Raw genomic sequence first — 21443 nt, 5'->3', positions numbered from 1 at the left:
CATGCACCGTTCAGAAATCTGGTGGTGGTGAGGCAGAAGCTGTTCCCAAAACATTGAGTGTGTGTCTTCAGGCTCCTGTACCTTCTCCCCAATGGTAGCCATGAGAAGATGGTGAGGGTTCCCAATAATGGATGCCATCTTCTTGTGGCATCGCCTTTTGAAGATGTCCTGGATGCTGGGGAGGCTGGCGCTGTCTGAGTTTACAACTTTCTGCAGCTTTTTCCGACCCTGTGCGGTGGATCCCACTGAATCAAGGCACAACCTTCCTCATTATCCATAACTCCGTCAATTTTCATCTTGCCTGCAAACTTACTAACCTCCATTTTCATCTGGCTCACATATCTTACAAACAGCAGAGGTTCCCCGGCTGATCCCTGTGGAACCCCACTGGTCATGGACCTCCAGTCAGAATAACGCCCCTCCACCACTGCCCTCAGCCAACTTAGTACTCGATTGATTCAGAATCAGGTTTTTTATCACTGACGTAAGACATGAAATTTGTTGTATTGCGGCAGCAGTATAGTGCAATACATAGAAACACATAAGTGTCAGAAATAAATAATTTGTGCAAAGAAGCAGGGATAATGAGATGGTTCAAAAAGGTTCAAAGTATGTATGCAGTATACAACTCTGAGATTCCACTTCTCCAGATAGCCACGAAACAGAGAAAAACCATGAAAGTCCATCAGAGAGAAACAGCAAACAAACCCCCCACAAAAAAAAACATCAGCACGATCATCAACTCCAAAACCCCCCACCACCCCGCTTGAAACACAACAAGAACATCAGCCCCCAAATCCTCCTCTCCTGCACAAAAAAAATGAGAAAGAACATGCGAAAACACAGACTACAAAAAAAACTGTGACTAAAAAAAAGTGCATAGCCCATTGTCCAAATCCATAAACACAGGAAACCTCGATAACATCCTGCGGGCACAGCAACAGGCCACACGCGCTCCTCTCTTTGGCAGTGAAGCGATCCCACCAGCGATCAGAAGGCAGGCAGCTGGTGTTCACCCTCCACATTCACGATGGTGTGCGTGGCTTCATTGCCCAGACGGCAATCTGATGGCCGAGGGGAAGAAACTCGCTGAATCAGAATCGGGTTAAATAACACCGGCGTATGTCGTGAAATTTGCTGTCTTTGCGGCAGCAGTACAATGCGATACATAATAATAGAGAAAAATCAGTGAGGTACAGTAAGTATATACATTAAATAGTGCAAAAATAGAAATTAGGAAGTAGTGAGGTAGTGTCCAAGGGTTCAATGTCCATTTAGGAATCTGATGGCAGAGGGGAAGAAGCTGTTCCTGAATCACTGAGTGTGTGCCTTCAGGCTTCTGTACCTCCTACCTGATGGTAACAGTGAGAACGAGACATGACCAGGGTGGTGGGGGTCCTTAATGATGGACGCCATCTTTTTGAGGCATCGCTCCTTGAAGTTGTCCTGGATACTACAGAGGCTGGTGCCCATGATGGGGCTAAGTTTACAATTCTCTACTGCTTACTTCGATCCTGTACAGTAGCCCCCACCTCCCATACCAGACGGTGACGCGGCCAGTAGAATGCTCGCCAAGTTACATCTGTAGAAATTTTCATGTGCTTTTAGTGAGTGTGCTTTCAGGCTACTGTACCTCCTCCCTGATGGTAGTAATGAGAATAGATAGATAGATATACTTTATTGATCCCGAGGGAAATTGGGTTTCATTACAGCCGCACCAACCAAGAATAGAGCATAAATATAGCAATACAAAAACCACAAACAATCAAACAACAAAATGCAAACTATGCCAGATGGAAATAAGTCCAGGATCAGCCTATTGGCTCAGGGTGTGTGACCCTCCACGGGAGGAGCTGCAAAGTTCGATGGCCACAAGGGGGCACTTCCCAGATAGTGAGAGTCCTGAGTGATCAAACCACCACTTGAAGATGTCCTAGATGGAGTGAGGAATAGAGCCGATGTTGGGACTGGCTGAGTTTACAACCCTCTGCAGCTTTCTCTGGTCCTGTGCACTGGCCCCTCTGTACCAGGCAGTGAGACAGCCGTCAGAACGGTCCCCGTGGCAAATCTGTAGAAACTTGCTAGAATCTTTGGTGACATGCCAAATCTCCTCAGACTCCTAATGAAGCATAGTCACCAATGTGCCTTCTCTGCAATTCATCAATGTGTTGGGCTCAGGATAGATCTTCAGAGACATTGACACCCAGGGACTGGGTGCTTACTCCTTCCACCGCTGACCCCGTTTTTATACGCTTTTATACTGTATATAACATATTAGTTAAATTAAAGTATGACTCAAATCATAGTTTTAATTGACATAATTTGTATTTTTAACAAACTCATCTATTTTTCACAGTATGGTGGTTTATCCCCACCTTACTAGCAGAAGGTGATATATCTTTTCATTTTTAATTGGCTAAGTATTAGCACATTATACACGTGTTATATTTGTTTTAATTATATAATTTTTTGATTGTATTCGGTTATCAAAGGAATTTCTGTTATCTCAAGGATGAAGGTGATAGATTTTTCAAAGACGCCATCTTCTTTTTGTTATTGAATCTGTTGAACCTCTGCTTTGCTTCTCAGCTCCTCGGTTAGTTTCAAATGCTCTGTATCTTTGTTTAACTTTAAAATAAACAATCATGAAGAATCAAAGATCCTCGCTCATTCCTGAACTCCTTAAAGAACCCAGGGATCAAAAATGACAGAAATTTGACGGTAGGTCAAGGTGATCTACTTTACTCCTGTACACCTCCTTGCTGCCAATATTCTACCTCATTGTGGATATCATGTACACAATTTCCCTCGGGATCAATAAAGTATGTCTATCTATCTATCTATGTGCCCCCATCTCTGAACTAGCCTACCTTGAAGATCTTGTCAGATGTTTCACTGGTCCCTGTAGGCAATTTCCATTGCCGCAACCTTATCAATCACCCTCGTCACTTCCTCAACAAACTCCATCAAGGCTGTGAGATAGGGAATGCCAGGAAACAAACTGCTGGAGGAACTCACTGCTTCGAACAGCATCTGTGGAGGGAATGGTAATGATAACCTTTGAGGTCAATACCCTGGTGATGGGACCTGAGGCAGGTCTCCAACAGGAACTGGGGACCCTGTGACTACCCTGCTACACTGGATAGCCAGACCCCTGGGACCACCCTGTTACACTGGATACACAGATCCCCAGGACCACCCTGCTGCACTGGATACACAGACCCCCGGGACCACCCTGCTACACTGGATACACAGATCCCCAGGACCACCCTGCTGCACTGGATACACAGACCCCTGGCGCCGCCCTGCTACACTGGATACACAGACCCCTGGGGCCGCCCTGCTACACTGGATACACAGACCCCTGGGGCCGCCCTGCTACACTGGATACACAGACCCCCGGGACCACCCTGCTACACTGGATACACAGACCCCTGGGGCCGCCCTGCTACACTGGATACACAGACCCCCGGGGCCACCCTGCTACACTGGATACACAGAGCCCTGGGACCACTCTGCTGCACTGGATACACAGACCCCCGGGGCCACCCTGCTACACTGGATACACAGAGCCCTGGGACCACTCTGCTGCACTGGATACACAGACCCCCGGGGCCACCCTGTTACACTGGGTATCCAGACCCCTGGGACCACCATGTCACACTGGAAGCTCGGACCGTCGAGGATGCCCTGCTACACTGGATGCTTACACCCCCAATTGCCCTGGATGACCCGGACCCGGAGGCACTACTCTGCTACATTAGGCGCTGCGGACCCAGGACAGTCGCTGGTGGGCCCGCTTTAAGGTCGAACCGCATGACGTCAAGCGGTCATTAATAATCAATCAGGCGTGGTCGACGCGATGTGGCGAGGCGTCGGCGTCACGACGCAGGTTGGCCAGGTGATGACGAATGGCCCACCCTCCCCTTTCCCATAGTAGCGGCGGCCAGAGCGGGCGTTCGGCGGGATGGTTCTCATCAAGGAATTGTGAGTGGGGCCGGAGCCGGGGGATAGAGTGGGAGAGGGGCGGCCGGAGCCGGGGGCCGGAGTGGGAGAGGGGCGGCCGGAGCCGGGGGATAGAGTGGGAGAGGGGCGGCCGGAGCCGGGGGCCGGAGTGGGAGAGGGGCGGCCGGAGCCGGGGGATAGAGTGGGAGAGGGGCGGCTGCGCCCCGGGGGATAGAGTGGGAGAGGGGCGGCTGCGCCCCGGGGGACGGAGAGGGAGAGGGGCGGCCGGAGCCGGGGGGATAGAGTGGGAGAGAGGCGGCTGCCCCCCGGGGGACGGAGAGGGAGAGGGGCGGCCGGAGCCGGGGGGATAGAGTGGGAGAGAGGCGGCTGCCCCCCGGGGGACGGAGAGGGAGAGGGGCGGCCGGAGCCGGGGGATAGAGTGGGAGAGGGGCGGCCGGAGCCGGGGGGACGGAGTGGGAGAGGGGCGGCCGGAGCCGGGGGATAGAGTGGGAGAGGGGCGGCCGGAGCCGGGGGCCGGAGTGGGAGAGGGGCGGCCGGAGCCGGGGGATAGAGTGGGAGAGGGGCGGCTGCGCCCCGGGGGACGGAGAGGGAGAGGGGCGGCCGGAGCCGGGGGATAGAGTGGGAGAGGGGCGGCCGGAGCCGGGGGCCGGAGTGGGAGAGGGGCGGCCGGAGCCGGGGGATAGAGTGGGAGAGGGGCGGCCGGAGCCGGGGGCCGGAGTGGGAGAGGGGCGGCCGGAGCCGGGGGGATAGAGTGGGAGAGGGGCGGCTGCGCCCCGGGGGACGGAGAGGGAGAGGGGCGGCTGCGCCCCGGGGGACGGAGAGGGAGAGGGGCGGCCGGGCCCCTGGGGGACGGAGGGAGAGGGAAAGGGGTGGCCGGGCCCCTGGGGGACGGAAGGAGAGAGAAAGGGGTGGCCGGGCCCCTGGGGGACGGAGGGAGAGGGAAAGGGGTGGCCGGGCCCCTGGGGGACGGAAGGAGAGAGAAAGGGGTGGCCGGGCCCCTGGGGGACGGAGGGAGAGGGAAAGGGGTGGCTGGGCCCCTGGGGGACGGAAGGAGAGGGAAAGGGGTGGCCGGGCCCCTGGGGGACGGAAGGAGAGGGAAAGGGGTGGCCGGGCCCCTGGGGGACGGAAGGAGAGGGAAAGGGGTGGCCGGGCCCCTGGGGGACGGAAGGAGAGGGAAAGGGGTGGCCAGGCCCCTGGGGGACGGAGGGAGAGGGACGGCCGGCCGGCCGGCCCCCGGGGGACGGAGAGGGAGAGGGGCGTCCGGCCCCCCGGGTGACAGAGGGAGAGGGGCGGCCAGAGTCGGGGGGATGGACGGAGTGGGGCGGCCGGGGCCCGGGGAGAGGGAGAGGGGCGGCTGGGCCCCGGAGTTAGTGGGAGGGAGACGGCGGCCCCGCCCCGGAGTGGGGGGCGGGGGCGGGAGGGGGTATGTGGAGGAGAGAGTGAGGTGGAGTAAGCGGAGGGTCTGGACAGGAGGGTGTGGGATCAGTGCTCTTGGGGGTGGTTGCTGCAGAGAGCTGTTGAGGAGAAGGGTAGGTAGGGAGAGGGGAGGCTGGAGGAAGGAGGAGTAATGTTAGGAGGGATGGATGGGGTACAGGAGGGCCATTGGGTTGGGGGAAGGAGGAGGATTGGGGGTGAGGGCAATTTGAGCGAGGTGAGGGGTTTTTATATGAAGCTCGGGGGAGGTTGATGCTGGGGAGATGGCAGAGGGTTGCTGCTGGGCTCAGGGTGGGTGGGTGTCTATCTGTGATGGCCTTGTATTTTCGAACTCCCTTTGGCCCCTCTGTGGTTCCCTTTTTTTTTCCCCCATAATTTGGTTACACCCTCTTCCACCTGCACCTCACCTCATGTTCTGGCTTCCTGCTTTCCCTCCCTGGCTCTCCCATTGCCCTGTGTTCTGGCATCCCCTCATCTCACTCTGGGTTTCCCCCATGCTGTCCAGTCTTGTCTCTCGTTGCTATACTGATCCATTTTTTTAAAAAAGTGCTTTATGGCCATTCTTTTTGGCACTTTAGGTTGTCTTTTTATTCACTTTAACTCCCCATTTCACTGTAAGCCTTGTACATGCCTTTACTTTCATTATAAATTCAAGAATCTGCATCAACGTGTGATTTCCCTAGCTACCAGTGTCATTTGAGGGTTGTTTTCTGTAACTAGGGGTGGTTCTGTTTGTGACTGTGTCACTGTTGGTCCATTCTCTCCCAGACTGTTCTTCCTAACGTGGTTCACAGTTTTATTGCAAATAATCTCCATTTCCCATGTTGAATATCCCATTTATTGAGCTTTGAATACATTTTGGAATGGACTAGGATGAATGTATTGCAAAAAATTGCTAGGTATTTGGTGAGAGCAGCAGGCAGTGGTTAGGTAAAGGTCTCATTCAGTGAGGTAGGATTGCCTCAGTGGGCCGAAAGGTCTCGTCCATTGTAGAAATGTGTTGGTGTGTGAATTGTGGTGAGCCTGTTGCCTTGAGTTGGGATTGGCCTCTGTGAGGTTAATTGTCCTCTGCTTTCTCAAGATGGCTGAATTGGTTTGACTTTGCTTTCCGTATTAGGTCATGAGGCCAACTTTTTTTTGTGGTCTATTTAAGGGCAGGCTGAGCGAGTAAGGATTTCCTTCCTGGTGAGCAATTTTCACCAACCTCACGCAAGCTTTGCATCAGATGTTCAGGAAGGAGACTGCGACCCTGGGCTGCTGAAACACAGCTGAGTTCTCAGAGTCAGAACCAGGTTTTATTATCTGACATGTTTTGTGCCAGGCATAAAATATTAATATAATATTTAATATAAATATCAATAGAAGTTACAAAAGGAAATATAAATATGTGGAAAAAAGAGCAAAATAATGAGGTAGTGTTCATGGGCTGTTAAGAAACCGGGCTGTTCCTAAACGGTTGAGAGTGCATCTTCAGGCTCCTGTACCTCCTCCGTGACAGTAACAATGAGAAGAGGGCATGACCTGGGTGGGGAGGGTCCCGAACCATGGATGTTGAAATCTGGAGGCATTGCTCTTTGAAAATGTGCACTAGTGGGTCGCCACTGCCCGTGATGAACTTCTCTTACTGCAGAGCGGTTATGGCCAGATTTTCCTCTACACTGTCAACATAGAATGGGGCAGCCCAGGCCCTTTGGCCCGCAGTGTAATGCTAGCCCCACCCTTTAACCTCAGATCAACCTAACTTTTCCCTCCCACGACCCTCCATTTTCCATCATTTATGTGCCTATATAAAACTTTGAGATGTTCCTGATGTATTTGCCTCTCCCACCACCCCATCAGTGTGATCCACACACCCACTACTCTTGTGTGGAAAACCTACCTCTGACATTCCCCTCTATCCTGTCCGATTCATTGCTGTGATGCCCTGATCGGGGGAGGATTAGAGAAGAAAATGGCTTCTGACAATGATAGCATCCGAATTTGCTTCAAGCTGCTCACGGCAAGGTCCTTGGTTTCCCCTTGAATTCTGCTCAAGGATTCAGTAATTCTTTGAATCACCTGCTCACATTATTCTGCCGGTATTGAGTCACACCTTACAATGTTTGTACAAAAGGATTAATGATGCACTGAGACGTCTTCCTATAACACCAGATATTTGGGACTTGGATTTGTATATTTATTAGTCGTGTTGTCTTAGTAACAAGGGGCAGGATTGAAAAATGGACTGCACCAGCATTTATGTAACTTTGTCTACCCTCTAACTGAGAGACTTGTCTCATTATAATGCAGAACAGTAAATGTGAACTTGAATCAAATACGAGCCCTGAGATCGGATCTAGTTAGCGTGTAAACTTGTTGACCATGCTGAAATCAGTTGTTAACACTCTTCTCCGCAATATCTCCTCATCGTTCACAGAGCAACCACAGTGAGAGGGGTGAGACGGTGCCTTTGTGGGACTGTCACAAAGACACAGGGATCACTCAGGTTTCTGGCTGTGAACGTTGATGGCCTGTTGTACTTGGAAACCAGCTTTCTGCTGAGCATTGGCCTCTGATTCACCGAGTTCGGATAAAGACCCTTTGAGCCTTTTCTCATCCATAGCTATGATTTTGTCAGGCCTTACAATGTCGTATCTGTGCTCTACAATTCAGCACATTCCCACTTAGATCACTGCTGTGCCTTTAAACTCTGGAACTGCCTGCCCAAACCCTTTACACTAAATTGTTTCATTTTTCAAAATACAGATATTATTGCGGGCTTTTTGGTGCTGGATTACCTCACTTGAATTCCTATGAGAGAAAATGTTCAAAAATTTGAATCCTTGATCGCACCATACCCTGCCTGACATCTCTGCAGGACAAGTTGATAGGTACTCAACTGTACAACATCACAATACTAACAGTACACACCTTGTTCCAGTCTACAGTGACAGTGTTTCACTATGCATTATACCAGCCTATCCCCAAAAGTACCGTGCCCCGGTGTTACACAGAGACAGACCCATCCCCTACACCAGTACCGTACCCTGGTGTTATGCACTGACAGACCCGTCCCCACCGGTACCGTGCCCCGGTGTTACTCAGAGACAGACCCGTCCCCCACACCAGTACCGTACCCTGGTGTTATACAGTGACAGACCCATCCCCACCGGTACCGCACCCCGGTTATACACCTACTACCCATCCCCACCGGTACCGTACCCCAGTGTGATACAGTGACAACCCATCCCCACCGGTACCATGCCCCGGTGTTATACAGTGAAAGACCCGTCCCCACCGGTACCGTACCCCGGTGTTACACACTGACAGACCCGTCCCCACCGGTACCGTACCCCGGTGTTATACACTGACAGACCCGTCCCCACCGGTACCGTACCCTGGTGTTGTACAGTGATAGACATGTCCCCACTGGTACCGCACCCCGATGTTACACAGTGACAGACCCATCCCCACCGGTACCGCACCCCGGTTATACACCTACAACCCATCCCCACCAGTACCGTACCCCAGTGTGATACAGTGACAGACCCGTCCCCACTGGTACCGTACCCCGGTGTTATACAGTGACAGACCTGTCCCCACCGGTACCGTACCCTGGTGTGATACAGTGACAAACCTGTCCCCACTGGTACCGTACCCCGGTGTTACACAGTGACAGACCCGTCCCCACCGGTACCGTACCCCGGTGTTACACAGTGACAGACCCGTCCCCACCGGTACCGTACCCTGGTGTTACACAGTGACAGACCCGTCCCCACCGGTACCGTACCCCGGTGTTATACACTGACAGACCCGTCCCCACCGGTACCGTACCCTGGTGTTGTACACTGACAACCCATCCCCACCGGTACCGTACCCCGGTGTGATACAGTGATAGACATGTCCCCACTGGTACCGCACCCCGATGTTACACAGTGACAGACCCGTCCCCACCGGTACCGCACCCCGGTGTTACGCAGTGACAGACCCGTCCCCACCGGTACCGCACCCCGGTGTTACGCAGTGACAGACCCGTCCCCACCGGTTCCGTACCCCAGTGTTACACAGTGACAGACCCATCCCCACCGGTACCGCACCCCGGTTATACACCTACAACCCATCCCCACCAGTACCGTACCCCGGTGTGATACAGTGACAGACCCGTCCCCACTGGTACCGTACCCCGGTGTTATACAGTGACAGACCTGTCCCCACCGGTACCGTACCCTGGTGTGATACAGTGACAGACCCGTCCCCACCAGTACCGTACCCCGATGTTACACAGTGACAGACCCGTCCCCACCGGTACCGTACCCTGGTGTTACACAGTGACAGACCCGTCCCCACCGGTACCGTACCCCGGTGTTACACAGTGACAGACCCGTCCCCACCGGTACCGTACCCCGGTGTTATACACTGACTGACCCATCCCCACCGGTACCGTACCCCGGTGTTATACGGTGACAGACCCGTCCCCACCGGTGCCATACCCTGGTGTTCTACGGTGACAGACCCGTCCCCACCGGTGCCGTGCCCTGGTGTTCTACGGTGACAGACCCGTCCCCACCGGTGCCGTTCCCCAGGGTTATACGGTGACAGACCCGTCCCCACCGGTGCCGTACTCCAGTGTGATACGGTGATAGACGTGTCCCCACCGGTACCGCACCCCGATGTTACACAGTGACAGACCCGTCCCCACTGGTACCGCACCCCGGTGTTACTCAGTGACAGACCCGTCCCCACCGGTACAGTACCCCGGTGTTACGCAGTGACAGACCCGTCCCCACCGGTACCGTACCCCGGTGTTACACAGTGACAGACCCGTCCCCACCGGTACCGTACCCCGGTGTTACACAGTGACAGACCCGTCCCCACTGGTACCGCACCCCGGTGTTACTCAGTGACAGACCCGTCCCCACCGGTACCGTACCCCGGTGTTACGCAGTGACAGACCCGTCCCCACCGGTACCGTACCCCGGTGTTATGCAGTGACAGACCCGTCCCCACTGGTACCGCACCCCGGTGTTACACAGTGACAGACCTGTCCCCACCGGTACTGTACCCCGGTGTTACACAGTGACAGACCCATCCCCACCGGTACCGCACCCCGGTTATACACCTACAACCCATCCCCACCGGTACCGTACCCCGGTGTTACACAGTGACAGACCCATCCCCACCGGTGCCGTGTCCCAGGGATGTGGTGTGATGGAACTGCTGCCGAGCTCCTTCGCCGAGTATGCTGTTTCTGGGTGCTCTGATTTCTGCCATATTTCCGTGCTTGTTTCTTGACCACTTGCCCACATGAGTTGTCCTTTGTGTGGAGTGGTTGAGTGGTCTGATTGTGTTGTGTGGGAGAAATATGGCATTTACTTAGTGGAGGTTGGGCAGTGGGAGCTGAAGAACCTTTCCTGTGTGACTCTGATACGCTAACTCAGTGGTCCCTAACCGCCGGGCTGCGAGGAAACCATATGATTTGACTTTGGCGATATGAACCGATATGCGTCAGCTGCACCTTTCCTCATTCCCTGTCATGCTCTGTTGAACTTGAACACCCCTCCAGTCGGCCAGTCCACAAGAATATCGTCAATATTAAACTGGTCCGCGGTGCGCAAATGTCGGGGACCTCTGCCCTGGCTCGCCGCTGTGTGCTGTACCAGCTGGCCCACCGCTGTACGCTATATTTACTTCTGACGAGATGTGGCATGGTTGCAGCTCCTTCTGGCCCAATAAGCCTGTGCTGCCCAGTTACAGCCTTGTTAGCAAGTAACCTGCACCTGCATGTCTCTTGGTTGTGGGAGGGTCTGTATGCGGTCACGGGAAGAATGTACAAACTCCTGTCAGGCAGCAGTGAGAATTGAACCCTGGTCAAATTCTAGTTTATAGTCAGTCAGCCGTATGCATGTCTACCTCTTTTAAAAAACATTGTTCCTCGGTGACCAATGTGGAAAGCACAGTATATTAAAAAAATAATATTAACAGATTAAAAAAAATTGGAGAATTGTGTGCAGTTTTGGTTTGCTTGCTACAGGAAACCTGTAAACAAGATTGGAAGAGTACAACGATTGCCAGGACTGGAGGACCTGAGTTATAAGGAAATATTGAATAGGTTAGAACTTTATTTCTCAAAACATAGAAGATTGAGTTGAGATTTGATAAGAGGTATATAAAATTAAGGGGTGTAGATATGGTAAATGCAAGCTGGTATTTTCCACTGAGGGATGAGACTAGAACTCAAGGTCATGGGTTAAGGATCAGAGGGTGGTGCCCACGTGGAATGAGCTGGAGTGCAAGTGGTGGGTGTGGGTTTGTGTTTTTTTTTCCAGAGGTCTGGATAGATACATGGGCGGTAGGGGTGGGTGTGGGTTTGATTTTATCTGGTTTCAGAGGTCTGGATAGATATGTAGAATGTAGGGGAGTGGTCCAGCTGCATGTTGATGAGACTCGGCAGTCTAAGTGGTTTGGGACAGAAGGGCCTGTTTCTGTACTGTAGTTTTCTATAACTGCAATCTCTCTATGTATAAAGCGCATATACAACACAGTAAAATATCCAACAGTGTAATTGTCGACATTAGCAGTATTACACTAATCACTGCCGTGCTGTCCTAATACAGTGAAGATCCGGCCCCACCAGTGCTGAACTGGGGACCCGTTTGTGATTATTTTCTGTGGACGTGCCTACGTTCGGAATGTGAATGTACAGAACTTCGTTGCTGGCTGAGTGAAGTTGTTCACACACTCAGCTTCAGATTTTATTTGTTAATGCCAATACTGCAGAAGGCTGCTGAATCCTTTTCAGTCCTTAAAGGGAGTCTCACCTTGGTGAGAATTTACAATGCATCAGTGATGCTTTAGATTCATGAAGATCGCACATGAAATAGTGGGGTTGTCAAGAAACCTGTCTCCCAACTGCACAAAGGGACTCTGGTACCTGTGGCTAAAGCAGAGCAGCAGACACTGGGGGCGATCTGAGAGAGGTTTATAAGATTGAGAGGCACAGGTGGAGCAGACAATATCTTTTTCCCAGGCTTGGAATTTCTAATGCCAGAGGGCGTGCATTTAAGGTGAGAAGGGGATTGGTTCAAAGGTGATGCAAGGGGAACTCTCTTTTTACACAGAGTGCTGGATGCCTGGAATGCGCTGCCTGGAGAGGTTGTAGACATTAGAGACTGTTAGAGACATTTGGATAAGCACAGCAATTCTGTGTAGGCAGCAGAGTTTAATAACCATTTGGTTACGAATCGGTTGGGCACAACATTGTGGGCTGAAGGGCCTGTTTCTGTGTTGCTCTGCATTCTCTGATCATAAATTTTATTTCTGACAGAAAGCCGGTGAATAAGTTCTTGGTAGCTGTGAGCTGCAGTTGCCAGGGACAGGACTAAAGTTGTGCAAGAGTATGAAAATCTTGAAGGATGGCAGAGGGTTTGGTTATTAAGCAAGGAGGTTAAGTCCCTGAATTTTTTCCCCATCACATGGATGGTGACCATGTAATCTCACTGTGGAGAGAGAAGCAGGGGTCCATAATGTAAGGTGGGTTGGTGGTCACGTCCTCAGTAAAGCACTCAGTGCTGGAGGAACCCAGCAGCAAATAGGGAGGGGAATACTGTCGGAGTGCTGATGAAGGGTCTTGACCCAAAATGTTGACTATTTATTTCTCTTCATCGATACTGCCTGACTGCAGAGTTCCTCCAGCATGTTGTGTGCATTGCTCTGGATTTCCGACGTCATAAGAGATAATATCAGAATTAGGCCACTGAACCCATTGACTGTGGTCCACCATTCCATCATGGTTGATTTATGATCCCTCTCAACCCCATTCTCCTGCCTTCTTTCAAATCTGCAGAATCGCTTGAGACCACAATGGATTCCTTGGTTTCAGTGACACTGCGTGTGAGGTTGCTGTGACACCACTTAAGCAGCTGATCTGTCTTGCTCCTGTACACCTCCTCGTTACCATCTGCGATTCTGCCAGCACTGATGCTATGAGTGAATTTATAGAAAATGTTTAAACTCAGTACTCCTAGTCCAGAGGACGAGGGGACTTTGAGTTTGTTCTAAAAATAAAACTGCCATCAGTAAAATTGAGCCTGAGCTTCTCGCATTCCATTTTCCCCGTCCTCCATTACACTGAAACCCTCCTGCCCTCTCTGGAAGATGTCAACGATTCCACGGTACTGTTTCCAAGAGAAGCCAGCTAAGTGTCCGGGAGTATTTATCACGAAAATGGAGTCACTGGTCATTACTGTGTTGCTGTTTATGGGAATTCCGGCATCACAAGCGTGTCTGCATGTCGGGAGTTGCAGGTGTCTTGAGACACCCAGTGATGGTGAACCCCATTAAAGAGGGGGTTCCTCAACTCTTTTATGCCGTTAACCGAGGGGCCTGTGGACCCCAGGTTGGGACCCCCATGTTAAAGCAATGCCTACTTCCAGTCATTGTATCTACTGTGTGCCTCTCCACCTTCCTTTTTGCTGGTGACAAACAGCGGTCTACATCCAGTACGTCATCTGCCTACATCCCTTCTTGAAGAATGGAGTGATATTTGCAATTTTCCAGTCTTCTGGAACCATTCCAGAATATAGTGATACTTGATGATTATTAATGCATCCATGATCTCTTTCAGAACGCTTGGGTTCACCATCTGGTCCAGGTGACTTATCTACCTTCAGACCTCTCAGTTTCCTAAGAACCTTCTCTTTAGTTATGGTGACTCCATGACCCCTGACACCTGGAACTTCCACCATACAGCTCGTGTCCTCTACAGTGAAGACCTGAGTAAAATATTTTGGTTTGTCTGCCATTTCCTTGTCCCTATTACTACCTCCCTAGCATCATTTTCTAGCGGTCCAACATCCACCCTCACCTTACTTTTACACTTTTTAGTATAAAATTGGTTTAGGATGAGAGGAAAAAGATTTAAAAGGGATCTGAGGGGTCGCACAGAAGGTGAGTTTATGGAACAAAGTGCCAGGTAGAAAGTTGAGGCAGGTACAATAGTACCAATGAAGGACTTGTCATATGAGGAGTGTTTGATGGCTCTTGGTCTCTACTCACTGGATTTCGGAAGAATAAGGGGTGACCTCATCGAAACCTATTGAATGTGAAAGGCCTTGATAGAGTGGATGTGGAGTGGATGTTTCCTATGGTGAGGGAGTCTATGATCAGAGGACACAGCCTCAGAATGGTGGTGTCCTTTAGAATGGAGATGAAGAGGAATTTATTGAGCCAGAGAGTGGTGAATCTGTGGAAGTCATTGTCACAGGCAGCTGTGGAGGCTAAGTCATTGGGTTTAGAAAGGCAGAGTTTGATAGATTCTTGCTTAGTCAGGGCAGGAAGGGATACGGGGAGATGGCAGGAGACTGGGGCTGTGAGGGAAAGGGGTCAGCCATGAAGAAATGACGGGGAGATTCAATGAGCCAAATGGCCTAATTCTGCTTCTATGTCTTGTCTTATTTACGAATGGAGGGGTGGGGTTTGGAGAGAAATGGACTGAACGCAGCAAATTGGGACTAGCTGGGTGAACACTGGTCAGCACGGACTGATTAGGCTGAATGGCCTGTATCTGTATTGTACTACTCTGACTCAGCAGGCAAGTAAAGGGGGGAGGGAGCGAATGTGATTCGGATTTCTGTGGGCTAGTGCACAGTGGGCCAAATGGTTTCCTATGTCATAACATGAGATCTGAGCGATTGTTTGTTCTGTAATTCTTGCTTTAAGAACTAAAGAGGAAATCGAGTCTCTGCCAGAGTTTCAGGTTGAGTCATGCACAGTATCTGTGGTGTGAATCTCTTGGCGTGTTCTTAGCTTTTTCCTTTACTGAGTGCTAAATTCCAAGAGAGTAGTTTGCAAGAGGTTGTCCAAGGACCTGTACCCTATGCCGACTACAACCCGAACACAACTTCAGGTTGTCCTGGAAGCAGCCACTCTTAAGCTAGAGCTGGGAGGGAAGTGCTGTTTCAGATGAGCACCACCTTCCTGTTTAAATCAAAGCCACTGAGTCACTGCCACTTGCTGTGGCATTTAAGCAGTGCCCTGCCATTTGCCTATCGTGAGTCTCAGCGGTGTGATTCTCTCTCCACTAACAATTGTGTTTCGGCCTCCACTTCCTTGGCGAGGGCAGGTGGAAGTCATTTCCCTGAGGGAATTCTTTCCTGTCTTCCTCTAAAACCGTGAAACCGAGGGGTAGACCAGGGACCTGTCCATCCACAGCAGCAGTCTCTCCTCCTCACTCCCATACAGGCCTGTTGGTCCATGACCTTCTCCATTGCTAACAAGAGGCCAAACATAACTTGGAAAAACATCTTATTCCACCGGGTAGCTGACAGCAAAAAGGTGTGAGCTCTAATTTTATTCAGCAATAAAGTGTGGAACAAGCTCTACTGGCCCAACAAGCCTTGCTGGCCAGCAACCCTTAATTTAACCCTAGCTTAATCGCAGGGCATTTACAATGACCAATTAACCTACTAGCCCGTCTTTGGAATGCGGGAGGAAACTGGAGCCCTTGGAGGAAACCCATGCAGTCACAGGGAGAGTGAGCAAACTCCTTACAGACAGCGGAATTGGTCTCCGAACTTCAGAAGTACCCGAGCTGGGATAGCGTTGCACTGACCATTGTGCTACCGTGGTGCCTTGTTAATTCAATGCCCCAGTTTCACCTAACCTACACCCCGGACACTCCCTGCCCAACCAACATCAGTCTACCTCGTTTTCTTCACCCTGTTCCTCCCTCCATCCTCTCTCCCACCTTATTCCATCTGTCCATCCACCCTCCCGTTTTGGCACCTGCTGTCACCAGCCAGAGTCCCTGTCACAGACTGTCCCTTTACACTCTCCAGTGGCCTTTTCTGATCCATTTCAGTCCTGATGCAGGGCCTCCACCTGGAAACTCTGCTCATGCCTCTGCCTCTGCAGATGCTGCTCGGCCTGCTACAGTTTTCCTGTGGTTCAGGCAGTTTTGTAGTGGAGGGGAAGTTGATAGCTTCGCGACACAAAAGTGCTCTCAATATCTGGTTTGCTTATTGTTGCGCTGTGGATATTGTTATGATGAAGTCCAGTTGGAATTGATCACCGTCTAAGAGGATATTATTCCTGTAAAAGTGAATGCTGGCAGGCATTGTAACTGTTGAGTGCACCATCCTGAGCCTTATTCTCAATCCTGGGCAAACAGCCCACTGCTGTCGGAATTCAGGAATCAGGCAGCATCTGTGAAGCGAGAGGGGTGGTTGACACAGGAATGAGAATGTAGAGACCGTGAGATATTGAGCCGAATGGTCTAATTCTGCTCCACACTGTCTTATTTATTATCCCTCTCAAACCCGTTCTCCTGCCTTCTCCCCGTAACCTTTCACGTCCTGACCAGTCATCACCCTTAGCTTTAAACACACCCAATGGTGTCCTCCACAGCTGCCTGTGGCAATGAATCCCACAGATTCACCACCCTCTGGCTAAAGAGATTTCTTCTCATCTCTGTTCTGAATGGAAGTCCCTCTATTTTGAGGCTCTGTCCTCTGGTCGTAGACCCCCCCCTCCCACTATAGGAAACATCCTCTCCACATCCACTCTACCTGCATCCTCTGGTCCTAGACTCCTCCACTATAGGAAACATCCTCTCCACATCCACTCTATCTGGGTCCTCTGGTCCTAGACTCCCCCACTATAGGAAACACCCTCTCCACACCCACCCTATCCAGGCCTTTCAATATTCAATAGATTTCAATGAGATTTCCTCTCTTCCCCCCCCCCCACCCCATTCTTTGAAAGTCCAGTGAGTACAGGCCCAGAGCCATCAAAAGCTCTCCTATGTTAACCCTTTCATTCCCAAGGTTATTCTCATTGACCCCTAGATTTCAGGCCTGATTAGGGAAACTGGTCCAAAACATCGACTACTTATTCCTCCCCGTGGATGCTGCCTGACCCACTGAGTTCCTTTAGTATTTTGTCTGTTACTCTTGATCCATGGACCCCTTGCTTAATGGTGTTGGTCCATGGCATAAAGGTTGAGAACTGCTGCTTTAGGTGGAGTTGGAGGTGAGGGGTAAGGGGTTGGTAGATGATGGGTAAGGAGTGAAATGTTGGGAAGATGGAGCTGGGAGGAGTGGAGTTGGCAGATGGTGGCTGGTGAATGATGGGAGACCAGGGGAGTACATGGAGGTAGATGGGGGAGGGGGCAGAGGGCAAGGTGGAGATGAGATGAAAGTGGACAAGAGGTGCAAGAGCCTACAGATACTGGAGTCTAGTTGCTGGTGGCAATTGGAACCAGGGCTGATGAGCAGATGGAACCGATTTGGGGAAGATGTAGACCCCAGTAGCTTCAGTGGGTGGGTTAGAGTCAAGTGGCTGCAGAAGGCTTAGGGTAGGGTTAGTGTGAGAAAACTAGGTGGATCAGAAGGTGCTCCCACTCTTCCAGGGCCCGTCTCTCTTCCCCCAACTCTGTCATCCACCACGCCAGCATTAAAACCACCCATTCCCAAATGGCCTTGTTATCAAGACAGTTGGTCATCTACATTGGCTGAAACCATAAGATGCAGAAGTAGGCCATTCAGTCCATCAAGTCTCCTGCACAACTCAATTGCTTGTGGAGAAGAAATCAACTTCTCCACGAGAAGTCAGCAGGCCAAGGCTTGCATTTTCTTTGGATTAAAAATTGTTAAGAGTGGAAAATGGGAAAGACAGTGAGCAAGAATTCACACTGTTCTGACAATTCCTTGATTTTAATTTGAAATTTATTTATATTAATCAGAATATTTGTAAGTCGTACCTTTTCATCCCTGCTCAAGATGGGGAGTGTTGTGGAACACAGGGATCCAGGAGTTCGTGCAGAGTTTGCTGAAGTCGACCTCGGGGTAGATGGGGTGGAGAAAGTATTTGGCATGCTGACCTTTATCGGTTGAGAGACTTTGAGAATAGGAGCTGAGGTGTTATGTAAAGATATTTGTCACATCTACATGAAAACAGTGAAATGCGTCATCTGCATCAGCGGTCATCGCAGTCCAAGGATGTGCTGGGGACGTCTGCAAGTGTCATCATTATTCCAGCACCAACATGGTGTGCTCACAACTCACTCATGCTAACACGTGTCTTTGGACTGTGGGAGAAAACCTGCACAGTCACGGGGAGATCGTGCAAACTCATTACAGACAGCGGTGGGAATTGAACCCGGGTCACTGGCGCAGTAAAGCGTGCTAACCGCTATGCCACTGTGCCGTCCTGTGCTTACGTTGGAGTTGTACACAACGTTGGTTTGATTGCACTTGTGTGCAGCTTTGGTTGCCATCTTGTGGGAAATACTGATTTAATATTACCGTCATATATCGTGGAACTTGTTGTCTTTGGGCAGCAGTACAATGCAATGCATAATAAAAACTGAATTGCTGTAAGTATATGTTAAATAGTTTAATTAAGTATTGCAAAACTAAAAATAAAGTAGTGGGGTAGTGTTCGTGGGTTCATTGTCCACTCAGAAATTGGATGGCAGAGGAGAAAAAGCTGTCTCTGTATCACTGAGTGTGTGCCTTCACACTTCTGTACCTCCTTCCCAATGTTAGCAGTGAGAACAGGGCATGTCCTGGCTAGTTGGAGTTCTTAATAATGGATGCCACCTTTCTGAGGCATCATTTCTTGAAGATGTCCTGGATACTTTGGAGGCTGCCGGTGCCCATGATGGAGCTGACTAAGTTTACAACTCTCTGCAGCGTACTTCGATCCTGTGCAGTAGCACCCCCCCCCCCCACTACCCTGCCCTTTATACCAGACAGTATTGCAGACAGTTCGAATGCTCTCCGCAGTACATTTGTAGACATTTTCAAGTGTCTTTGACATACAAAATCTCCTCAAACTCCTAATGAAATATAGCTGCTATTGTGGCTTCTTTATAGCTGCATCGATAGGTTGGGTCCAGGAACTAGAAGTTGCACACTCTTTCCACTTCTGATCCATCTGAGGACTGGTATGTTCCCTCGTCTTACCCTTTCCAAAGTCCACAGTCAGTTCTTTGCTGTTACTGACGTTGAGTGCAAAGTTGTTGCGACACTATTCAACTAGCTGAAGTATCTCACTCCTGTACACCCTCTTGTTATCATCTGAAATTCTGCCAGCAATAGTATTGTCAGCAAGTTTATAGGTGGCATTTCAGGGTGTGCCTAGCCACCCCATCATAGGTGTGGATTTGTGTCAAATCAAATCAGCGAGGATTGTGCTGGGGCAGCGCACGAGTGTCTTACTCACCAACATTCTGAGTTGTCCACAACTCACCAACTCTAGCCTGTATGTCTTTGGAATTGGGGAAGAAATCCTTGGGGCAATTTCCAGCATACAAACTTCTGAAGCCTGATCACTGGTGCTGTAAAGTGATTGTGCTAACTGCTACACTACTGTAGTGTTCAATTGTAAATAGTTTAAAGATGTCATTAAATGAGTACGATTTCAAAAGATGTGAGTGCTTACAGACCAATTTATAAGGAGTGGTTGGACAGACTAGGACTTTATTCCTTGGAACATAGGAGATCTGGCAGTGATTTTAAGGAAGTATAAAATCATGAGGGGTATAAACACACAGCCTTTTTCCCAGGGAGGGGAGCTAAAAACTACAGGGCATCAGTTTGTGAGAGATGAGTGATGTGAAACTTCACCCGGAGGGTGGTGAGGATATAGAATGAGCTGCCGGGCAAAGTAGTTGAGGAAAGTACAACATTTAAACTAGAAGTAGGCCCTTCATTGATTGGGGTCAATGGATGTTGTCTCCTAGCTGTCTACGCAAGATGGGGCAGTACAATATGGAGAGCAAGCTGTTGTCTGTGCAGCAGGCTCCCCTTCTCCATGCAGTCAATGAATCCAAAGGTACGGCAGAGACCAACACAGTTTGGCACCAGAGGTGTCACAAGAGTTACCAGTCAGCATTAAACTTAACGTAGGACTGCCTTCGGAACTCCAGCTCCGTATTTTTCCTTGGGATTTATTCGTGAAGCCTTCCCCGTGAACGGGTATAGCTGCAAGGCAGTGGATGTTTGAGATCAGTTTTCCATCTAGAAAGTGACTGGATTAAGATGCTGGTAACCAGCCTTTATCCTTCTCCTGTCAGTAGAAATGATTCTGCTGGGCTTAGTGGCTAAGCCACACATGAAGGCCGGTAGCCCCCATGAACCACAGGGCTGGAGTACCCACCACTCACTAAAGATCTCCAGAGAGCTGGTGGCACTCTCCAGGGGCACCCTGGTATCTTGAGGGTGGCTACTGACTAGATAGAGGTGGAACCGGCCAGCCCCAGCTTCCAACATTCAGTATTTAAGATTTAGAAATCTTGTAAAATCTGCGTGCGTTTTTAAAAGTGGCCAGATGGCTGCCAAAATGTTTCTTCTCCAGGCCATTGATGGTCATCACACTGGGAATATGTCTGTCGTGTTTGCTTTGGCCTATTTATTTCCGATGTCTGCACATTTCCTTAGCGAGGGGCTGGGAGACGGCCCACTTATCACGTGGCAGAGAAGTCATCAGGGAGAGGACTGACAAAAGGAAAAGTTGTAAGGCTTGTGCCGAGCAGATCACAGAATTACTGGTTGTGCCTTGGGCTGAGTGGTCATCGGGCTGTATCACTGTAACGACAATAGAAGCTGAAAGTGCTGGAGGTGTTCTGCAAGGATCAACTTTATTCGCTATATACATTAAACATGTTAGCAAATTGATAATGTTACTGTTTATACAAGACTTTTTCTTTGGAGCGGGTAGCCAAAACTACCCAGCGTATCACTGGCACCAGCCTACCTGTCATTGAGGATACACTGTATATATAGGGAAAAGGCCAGTAACATAAAGGATACCACTCACCCTGCTTACGGACTGTTTGTCCCACTCCCACTACATAGCATCCACACCAGGACCACCAGACTCAAACAGTTCACCTCCACCCACTAAACCTCCGCTCCACACCCCCAACCACCGCTACTTTATCATTTCCTGTCAGTCACCTTACGTACGGACACTCCTGTCTCTGGTGTCACTTTATGGAATACAATCTATCTATGTCTACAATCAGCCTCTAGCCCCTGGCCTGGATTTGCAGACACCTGTCC

General features: G+C 50.4%; 1 protein-coding gene across 1 annotated transcript in view; it reads left to right on the top strand.

The window, feature by feature from the left end:
* The first annotated feature begins 3904 nt into the window (after positions 1-3904).
* LOC140187827 (phosphatidylinositol transfer protein alpha isoform-like) overlaps positions 3905-21443 on the top strand; it is a 77424-nt gene continuing 59885 nt past the window's right edge. Inside the window, exon 1 of the mRNA XM_072243617.1 lies at positions 3905-3987. Within this exon, the coding sequence (XP_072099718.1) occupies positions 3968-3987 (20 nt within the window). The 5' untranslated portion in view covers positions 3905-3967. The remainder of the gene's footprint in view (positions 3988-21443) is intronic.

Source organism: Mobula birostris, chromosome 25 (assembly GCF_030028105.1).
Source record: "Mobula birostris isolate sMobBir1 chromosome 25, sMobBir1.hap1, whole genome shotgun sequence".
Lineage (NCBI taxonomy): Eukaryota > Metazoa > Chordata > Chondrichthyes > Myliobatiformes > Myliobatidae > Mobula > Mobula birostris.
The sequence above is the reverse complement of the archived record's forward strand: the minus strand, read 5'-3'. Positions and strand labels throughout refer to the sequence as shown.